General features: G+C 36.3%; 1 protein-coding gene across 1 annotated transcript in view; it reads left to right on the top strand.

Moving 5' to 3' along the window:
* The window catches only part of Smp_146830 (hypothetical protein), a gene marked incomplete at its 5' end in the record, with an annotated part of 21,782 nt that extends 17,723 nt beyond the window's left edge, over positions 1–4,059 (top strand). Inside the window, 3 exons of the mRNA XM_018789567.1 lie at positions 415–793; positions 2,085–2,540; positions 3,785–4,059. Coding sequence (XP_018654996.1) covers positions 415–793; positions 2,085–2,540; positions 3,785–3,930 — 981 coding nt within the window. The 3' untranslated portion in view covers positions 3,931–4,059. The remainder of the gene's footprint in view (positions 1–414; positions 794–2,084; positions 2,541–3,784) is intronic.
* Positions 4,060–10,367: the final 6,308 nt, after the last annotated feature.

Genomic DNA, 10,367 nt, shown 5'->3' with positions numbered 1-10,367 from the left:
CCCATTTGCTTTTGCGATGGAGTTTGAAGCGAGGGTACTGGGTTCGAGTCCCAGAGTGAACATCAACTCTGAGATGCAGGTACGTCCAGCTGACGAGTCCCAAATAGGACAAAACACGCGTCCTGGATTCCACTGCTAGCCACTATCCATCTCTGCTTACAATGCTTGTGAATTAAGACTATGTCGAGGCAATACGCACAGTATGCACATATGCCAATTAGAGACTGACCAGTTGCAGTCCTAACACATCGATGGGAAGATTCAAACAAACAATAATAAATGAATTTATTATCAAGAAGTTTATTTCTCAACAATTTGTATTCTCTATTTTTTTTAGATTGTTCAATAACTAAATACTTTTGGAATTTAATTCCACTTTGTTTATGTATTCCATCGTTATTCCGGTTTCGAAAGTATCCTTTACTTTCATCTCATTCAAATATTATAAAGACCAATGCTGAAAATAGTGATTATGATATCGTCAGTAAAGAAAGAATAAATGGAATGAGATTTTCAAATAGATCATTATCATTTGGATGCCCACAATTTTTACAAGAATTCACTTCAAATTTTAAAAGGTTATTTTCACCAAAATTATGGAAAAATCCTAATTTTTTATTTTATGTAATAGCTAATGGTATAGCTGGTGCTGGAGTTGTCATACCATGGACATTTGTTTACGATCATGTTCTAACCACTCTGTATTATTTGAATGATCAAAATTCAATTGGAGATATAAACAATCAAGATATCTCTTGGCTTCCATCTTTAATTGGATTCGGTTTGCTATTTGGTCAGTTGTGGGCAATTAACTATTTTTTATACTATAATTAAGGAACTGTTGCACGAGCTAATTGAGTAGAGTTTTCATAAAACTGATGTGAATGACAGGTTATCAAGTATTAACGTGATTTTTGGAAATAAAATGACAGTTCTTTACTTCTATGGTAGCGAACTAAATTATACGAGAAAAAGTGCACATGATTAATGTCGGTTCTACAAAATAAATACAATGGAGCTGAAAAGTGTTCATCCTGTTTTTAACATTTATGTCAATTATATTTATGCCCTAAGATTCAGTTGAACATTGCACGATGTCAAGTGCAAGCTCAGACATCGTCGAACGATTTTCAATTTATTCATTAAGAACCACAAACTTAATTTTGTTCGTCTAACAACTATTGAGCATACGATATGGATATTGTATAAAACGGGTAATAAATCGATTACCTTTGTTTTTGAACCAGATATAAATATGGCTTATAGTTTCAGAAGTCTCAAGGTATGTGATATAGATCAGACTGCCGAATTTTGATCGACCGGTTAAATATTATTTCATTGGATCTATTTGCTGTCATCAAATCAATTTGGGACTCATGTAGCGCATGAATTAGAATTATATAAAATAACTAATCATGTGATTTGTAAAACTCCTATCTCTCATTCGTTACTTATGTCAAACACAGTATCCTTATGAATATTATTCTCAGAAAATCGATTGACCAGTTGATTGATTGCTAGTTTCGATATAAAAGCATTCCTATTGATTTTTTCATAACAGAAAAGCATAACATAAAACTACAGATCAGGAGATTAAACAGTATTTAGCAAAATATTAGTGCAGTTGATTTTAAACAAGAAGCAGTTAAACATCAGAACATATGTTTATTCTGTTCGTTTGGTGATCTAACCGATTTCAATCTAGACTAAAAATGCTAGCAATGATGAACATCATGTAAAATGTTATTCACTACTGATTGTGGCCTAGTGACTGACTGGAAAATGTGGATACTGATTTGAAAAATTCGCCATTGCATTGTACTGTATTCGGCACCAGACAGTTGAATAAATACTTGGTGCTCGTTTATCAATTTTCGTAACTATGTTTTTACTAACTATCTCATGAGGGAAGGTCTTTCACTTTTTACTGGTAGTACGCTTACAACTCTTTCTTTTTTCTTTAACGAAAACTTTAAATTTTTGATATTTGTCTGCATCCGTTTTTGTTGTTCGTCTTACTGTCTACTATTTTTAAGTAACTCTTTGATTACTTTTACTACTTATTTTCTTTAACATTCTATAAGGTCAGTTGTTTTATGGTCTGATAACTTCTCAGTTTGGTGACATCGGTACCTGTTTTAAAAATAACAATCAAGATTCCAAAGTTGAAAATGGTAGCACTTGTTGTCAACGAAATTGCTTTCAATCCATCAATAAAAAATGTCCATCGTCAAAGTATCAATTTCATTTAGCAATCTTCCTGATAACACTTCTTTTAAATAGCGCATGTACACTAACTTTAGCTTTAGTCCCATTATGGTCTGTTCAAAGTGAATCAAAGCACTTCGAATTATTCTCGCATCAAGAAGGAAAATTATTAGCGTTGGCTTGCTTCTTTGTCGGCATATCGAATGGTGGATTGTACGTCATGTTTCCGCAGTTAATCATTGATATTGTTGGTACTGAATTATGGTCTTCTGGACTTGGCTTATTTTTAACTTTTAACGGTCTTATGAATTTGTGTGGAACTAATATTGGAGGTAAGTTCTATTCGAAATATTTTCTAACTTACACTGTTCACCAATAATTTTAGATTTTTAGTAGGCTTTTGAAATGTCTACAGGGCTTGCAAAATTATCAATGTTCATATGTAATTGATTTCATTTTTAAGAAACAATTTTCGATTCATCCATAATGACACCGAAGTCATATATATGGTAATAACTAATCAATTTATCTTCCGGTTACAAATTTAATGATTTATTTCTTCAGGACATGAAGAATTCTGGAAAGTCTGTCGAAAGAAACTGAATGCAGATTTTTATTTAAAAACATCATTTGAAAGACTAATATATCTAAACATCATTTGAATTGTACTTCTGGGTCACTTGTTTGTTGGCTTAAAAAATATCTAAGTACTTCAAGAAATCGTCCATCAGTTAAGTCAATGGACTAGTCCCGTAGAAATTACTTTGAGTAAGAGGTAGTATGATCGAACCGATTTCTTATAAATTTTCTTTAATCCACCAACTTGTAATTATAAAAATCGCTACCTTATCTTTGAATGTCTCATAGAGATAATTAATTAGAAAAATGAAAACTGGACTGAATAACTTCTTGAATGAAGCGTTTTGTATTGTCTATTATCGCTTTACTATTTTGAAAAGGGTGAATAAAATTTGCTATTCGAGTTTTAATAAACGATAAGTGTTGAAGTCAAGTGAGAATTCGGGACTCATTGTAACCTTGGTCATTTCACTTGCCTGTTATTTATGTTAGCAATTTGAGTGATTCTGATCATTTAGCTCTTTACTTTCTTCCATTTTCTAACGAATATTCGCTTATCTCTTCAACAAGTATTGTGTTAATAAGTGATACCGTTTATACTTGTATTTACATAATCATTACTTAAATATTGTGATAAGCGGTTGCGACAATAACACCAGCCTCAAAGATGTCGACTACAGTTGGAAACATAATGAGATTTTTCATAATGACTTGTTTTTTTTCACTGAATACTTTAAATGACTAACGTGAGTATTTACAAGAAGGTACGTTAGATTCTGTTTAAGAAAGAAATCGCTTTGATGATTTATGGTGTTGATTGATTTTCATCAATCACATAATAATGTGAATTTACCTAAATGCTCGAACAGTTAAAATGGTAACACTTTAAGACTCCATTAAATAAATAAATTTGCATTAATCAGCTTAAATTTTTCAAGAGTTTTTGTTAAATTTATTTTATCTTTGGCATTTTCATAAATCTTTTATTTTTTTTCAGGCAAAATATATGACACTAGAGGTTCATATCAAATGGCACTTTTAATCGCCGCATTTCTGTCGCTATTTGCTTTTCTTTTGGTCGTCATGAAGGAGATATTCACGTGGTTAATGAAGAGATCTACGTTATCTGCCAATTCTGATTAAATGCAAAGACAAATTTAAATATGATTTTATTTATACTAAGGATTTAAGTGACATTCTAGAAGTCTCTTTTTTTTTACTGCATATTGTATTGTTCACTAGTAAACTATTTAAAGATGGCCTCATCATATCAATTTAAGTTTGTTTTTGGTTACTTACTTACGACTGTTATCCCTTATGGAGGGGCGTAGGCCGACACTCAGAATTCTCCAACCAACTCTTTATTTCAATGTCTACCTCCAATCCTGTTGCAATGTGTTCTTTGGTCTGCCTCTCTTCCATTAGCATTCAGGATTCCAAGCTAGTGCTTGTTTCATGATGCAGTTTGATGGTTTCCGCAATGTATTTCATATCCACCTCTGGCGTCTTTTACTAATTTCCTCTTCAGTTGGAAGTTGGTTCGTTCTTTTCCACAGTAGGTTGCTGACGATGGCATCCGGTCAACGAATCAGGATTATCTTGAGCAGATAGTTTTTTTATGAATACCTGTACTTTTTTGATGGTAGTTGTAGTAGTTCTCCAAATTGCAGCCCCGTACAATAGAACTGACTTTTGTATTGAAGATCCTGACTTCAATGTTGACTGTGTGTTGTTTCGATTTCCCTGGTTCTCACGTCTTCCATTGTCCTTCTCAACTTTTTAATGATGCAAATATGATCTATCTGATTTTCTGTAGTGTGATTAAGTGAGACCCATGTAGCTTCGTGCATGCGTCTGTGTGGGAATATTGTGCCGCCTATGATCATTTTGTTGAATCCACATAAATTTCCATATTTCACCATTCTCGTTCTTTTCTTCCGGTCAATCCATGTCGTCTCATGATATCTTCATACCAGTTGTTGCTTATTCCGACATTGGCGTTTGGGTCTGTTATTGTTGAACAAAGAAATGGGGAAGAAGGATGTATACTGTGTTAGATTACAAAGTGTTTACATAACACGTATACATAGCTTTCCATCATCCATTTGCATCTTGCGGTGTGTTATTCAATCCGAACTGTTCTTCCATCTGATCTTCAAGTGTTCTGCCTGCACCGTGCCTTTGATGAAATGGATTTCTCCCCATCTTACGACTGTGACAGCTTCGGGGTCACGTATCGCTTCATACTACTTACCAGCGACTTTGTGAGTAGCGCTCATCACCCCACCAAGATGGTCATGTCTTTTCTTGGGCACTTCTCTACGATTGACTGTAGCCTCTCATAAAACTGATTTTTGTCGTCTTCATTGCCATAATTGTCGGAAATATAACACTGATTTACATTCACTGTAAGCCTCTCTTCGTTTCAAAGATCCGGATCTCAGAGATTCCATCCTGTAGGTGCTTGTCATGCTTTTATGGACAGAATTAGTGCAACTGATTATATGTGCAGAGGCTAATTATTCTGTTCAGCTATGATCCAGTGAGTTCAATTTATCCTGAGAACTGCCATTTTGTATCACCGCATTTCCGCAGCTGTTGGACTGCTCTTCCCATCTCCCACATAGTTCGGGCATTCCATGTACCAATAATAATTGTTTCATTTGTTGTTAGGAGGGACGTCGGCCTTGTGACTTCTGGGAAATTTTAACTTTCACTTTGAGACTTTATAGCTCTTCCAAATCAATGGCCTTGAGCTCTCAGGGCAGAGCCTGAATGATTTTTCCGACTATAACCTAGAAGGGCTATAGAGGGACCTTATTTTTGGCTACACATCAATTAATGATCAAAACAAATCATACATAGTCTCGCCATTTGTATTGTGACTAATGGTGTTTATGCGTACAATTATTTCATGTATATGACAGTCAATAATAATAACAGTTCAGGAGGACTGAGAAAAGAGCTTCTTCGGTTTAATGCTCATTCATACTCGTTGTTAGAAATGAACTATGTCGTTAGAAATAGCCCAACATTGTACGAACTTTACAGGAACCATTTCTTGTTCAGTAAAATCTACTAAAGTCAACCAAAATGCAATCCTTAGTAGATTTGCTCCAAATAAGTAAAGCATGTAGCAGTTTGTTCTAAAGAATTAAGATAAGACGAATATTTTTATTTTTTAATGGAAACGGGAGGTTCTGTGGTTAAGCCCGAATTGCCAGTGGATTATTCTCATGTTTACCTCATTGCTAAAAGCAGTTCATCAATATGTTCGTATCCTTTGGAATTAGAAGCGTGAGTTTCAGTGTCCTAACGGTAGTACGGCTATTTTTTCAGTCTAATTGATCGTAGTATTCTTACTAGGGACTTCAACATCGAAATATCGTGTAAAACTGTCAAAAGTGCGAGTGTACATAGTTTTTTGTGCGTATGTTATTCTCATTATTTCAGATAAATTTCCGTTCACATTGGTTGCCGATAATATTATTTAAGTTTAGTAATCTGTTGTGTTTTGAGCAATGCAAACTTCCTACTAAATTAGTACGACAGTCTAGCTGCTGCAAATATGAAACTCCTCAGAGCTGCTCGTTAATAAATCATTCTATGCGTTTTGACATATGTAACTTTAAAATTCAAGCTTTGAAAATAAACCATCCATGTTTGGAGTTAAAAACGAAGTTTTTTAGTTTACCATTCTGTGGGAGGTCATTGCCTAACGTTTTTTCTAGGATGGTATGACTAAAAACTTAAAGGACCGGTCTCCAATCTGACTAGATTATGAAAGACCAAGGGTAATTAAGCATCCTTAAGGTCCTTCAAACACCCCATTGCTGCACCTAGCCCACGTTCCTCTGACATTCACCTGTACCTGGCAGGACTTCTGCCAGAATCAAACCGATGATACTTTGCTCCTTAATGTGTCCATCTTTTTACACGATGCCAAGAACTGTTAGGAAAAACACTACCATTTTCTTTCATCGAGCAATAAATTTCGAGGTTTCATCATTAATTCTGACCAAACCCTTGGAAATCAAAGGATTCCGAATCACTGGTCACTGCTCACAAGTTAGCTGTATAGGAGAACGCCTAAAAGATTCCAATTCAGAAGTGAGGACTCAACAATGTGCTGGCTCACGTCCATTAGTTATGCTCAGGATTCAAAGTCCAATGAAGGCCAACTTTATCGCTTTTTCCGGTCCAACCCTTCGACTTCTGGGAGTATTGGCAAATTTACCCTTCTTATTGATCATAGATCTAGGCTCATACATGAGCCAGCTTACACATGCTACGCATCCAGTTTAGCCCGCGTCAGCCTGGCCAACCAACAACTCTATTCAATTCACACCAAGGCACAGCACAAATGTTTTTCTTACGTCACGATTCATTACATTAGCATATAAACATGGGTTGTGAAGGGTACTATACAGTTCTTAATTTTACTATAACATCAGCACTGATGAACAGATCAACACCAACTAACTGAAAGTTGGATATGTATGTGTAGGGTTTTTTTGTACATGTTATGTTCCTGAAGGTAACCAGCATTCTGTTGATAGAAGAAACCAGACTAGTAATGAGTAGGTCTTTATTATGATCGTGTGACAATCACTGTAGAGCGGGAGGTTATCTGTTCAAACACATAAAGCTATTCAACATTCAATATAAGATAATAGGAAATGTAATACAAAATGAGGAAGTGAGTGAGTACTTGAGCCCTATTGTTTTAACATGTACTTAGTTGTTTGAGGTCAACTCCTAACTAATCAACCTAAGCTGTCACATTAGCTTTCTCCCGGAACCAACATGCGTAGGGACGTCGGTTCGATCAAGCTATCTATCGAGAACACCTACGCTCTTTTTTCGCAGCCCAAGGGAGGATTACCAACTCGTTTATTGTTTGGCTTTCAATCAATGTCGACCAACTCCGTCGGTATTTGGCGATACTCCATGTATGTCTCTTATTTTACTAGCCTGTTGTCTTGTAGCATTTATTATTATAACTATCGCTGGTGGTTTGCTACGAGGCCTCCGTATGGTGATCAGAGCTTGTGAGAGAAAAAAGGGTGAGGAAATGAAACAAGAATATCTGAGGAATTTCCGCTTTTCTCAGACCGAATGAGATGCGTACAAACTCGAACAATCTAAAAGGTGTAGTAATAGCTGCTTGAGGGATATCTTCCTCAGCTACTGAGACATTGTGAAATGGCCTGACCTAGTCAATTTTAATAAATATTTTCGTACCCCGAAAAGCGTCTTTAAAATCCTGGATATCCGGTATTGGGTACCTATCTTGTACGGTTTGACGGTTGAGGGATCTGTAATCCCCGCACGGTAGCCAATCTCCTACATTTTTCTTTTGGACCATATGAAAAGGGAATGCCCATTGATTATCAGAGGGACGGATAATACCCAGCTGTAGCATTTAGTCGAATTCAGCTCTAATGATTTTACGTTTATCTGGTGCTACTTCCCTAGTTCTAGCAAACACGGGTGCGCCTTCAGTTTTGATCGTATGACTTACTTTTAGTTTGGTTTTGGAAGGCTGTGGGTTTGGTTTAGTTAAGTTTGGAAATTCCGCTAGAATATCATGGAATTTTTCTGTTGTTACTGGCAGAGTTTGTATCAAATTTAGAGATGTAATGTGACTTTCTTTGCCTTTTATGTAATTCAAAGTTTCTTTCAGTGTGAAGCGTCGTTTTTTATTATAAACTAGGAATTCGTATCTCCCTAAAAGGTCCATCCCCAGTATGACGAGATCTAAATCGGCTACGATGAAAACCCAGGGGAATCGCCTCCCGAACTCCGAATCTAGCGTTAAAGTTTTCTGCTCAAATGTTAGTTAGTTTTATTGACAGCTTGAGGTGTAACTGAGGATGTTTCTCGACCCAGCTCAGCTTTGTTTTGAGGAATGATACTAAGAGCAGCTCCAATACCCACTAAGAGGTTCGAGCATGGGTTTCTTTCTGTAACGTGATACAAGTCACCGTTTAGACACATCTCCTCAGTCGTCACGACCTGACGTAGGGTTATTCGTTTCCCCTGCTCTTAAAAGTCAGTTTAGGCCGGGCACATGATGGACTGCACTTGGTTGATTTGACACTAAACCTCCAGTGATACTAAAAGAAGTATCCAGATTATCTGGACATTTTTGACCTGTTCCGTGACTTGGATGTTTGCCACTGTGGTTGCCTGCTCCTGTTTTTATGACTCATTTGCAATTTAGTGACAGCCTCTGTGAGAATTTTGCCATTCGCAATGAGTTGTGCCATGACTGTGTCTTTTGAAGATTCTTCTTTTTGTGTATGATGTATCGTGCGTGATCCAGTTGGGGAACCTCGTTCTATTATTCTATTCTCTCATCCTTAACAACATGTCTGTCTCAGAACCATATTGCAGGTCGATATTGTCAAGGAGTTGATTCAAACGTTGTCGATCGGTTAGATCTCCGCGTTTTAGACTTTCGTTAGGTTCTGAAACTTCGCTAATAAACATACTAGGTGTTTCGTACCTGTTGAATCTGCACGGTAGTGCCTTAACCACCGCGAAGAATTGTGAGCGCGAGTCTATGATGCCGTGGCCGTTAAAATTGGCTTCTGCAGCAACTTGAAAGACTCTCCCGGGCTCCCACATTGTACGAGCATTCCATGTACCTTAATTATTGGTTTCGGCATCGCGACTTCCGAAAGAACTAGGCTTTTATGACAAGGCGTCATAATTCTTCCCTCTAACTTCAAGGGCAGAGTTTAAATGGTTTGAATAATTTTTCTGGTTAGCGTGTTTTAGCGAGTTGGTTATCTGTGGAATTAGGCGACTAATCCCACACCCAACCCTTGCTTTCACTATCTAGGCCTTTATTTTCTATATTCATAAGATACTTGCGTTTAAATGAAGCATTTCTGTCCATCAAGTTAAGTATACTCTGAAGTTTATACACTTCATGATGCTTGGGTAGCGGTGTTTCGATTTCTCAGTTGTCCCTTGAAGGTTTTAAAGTGTTCTGTCACTTATTTGTGTTATAAGCTACATGACCAATGACTTGACAAATGCAGTCAAGGCAATATGTCAGGTTGTGGTGTAAGTCAGAAAGCTCAACGTCAATATTATTTACGGTAAAATAAGGTTCCCACAGTAAACATCGAATAAGAGTTTCAGTGAGCTTCCAGGTATGTTGGCCAAACTTTCAGCTCTGATACATTATTACAGCTTTAGAGTTCAATGGTATAGTGTTTAGAGAATAATTAATGTTCAGTACGTCTCTATGATCACTCATAAAAACTCATAACTGCTGTGCACTGAGATAGAGTCTATGTTGATTGTAAATAACATATCAAGTATATCATTCCTCCTAGGCTTTACTATAGTCATCCTTCATCCTTGATGTAGTACTACTGTTTGTCCATAATACTCAGATGTTGCCTCTTCTCTTAGACCTTTGGCTTATGTACGAATATAGGCAGAAGTACAAATATATGTATTGCCACTAAAGACACTTCTCTCCAATATCCCTAAATAATGTTCTATGGCTTAATAATATTACATAGTTCAGAGGTAATTTAACATAATTTTAAAAAGAATTT

The sequence above is a fragment of the Schistosoma mansoni genome, chromosome W (genome assembly GCF_000237925.1).
Source record: "Schistosoma mansoni strain Puerto Rico chromosome W, complete genome".
Lineage (NCBI taxonomy): Eukaryota > Metazoa > Platyhelminthes > Trematoda > Strigeidida > Schistosomatidae > Schistosoma > Schistosoma mansoni.
This window is presented reverse-complemented; position numbering and strand designations above follow the sequence as displayed.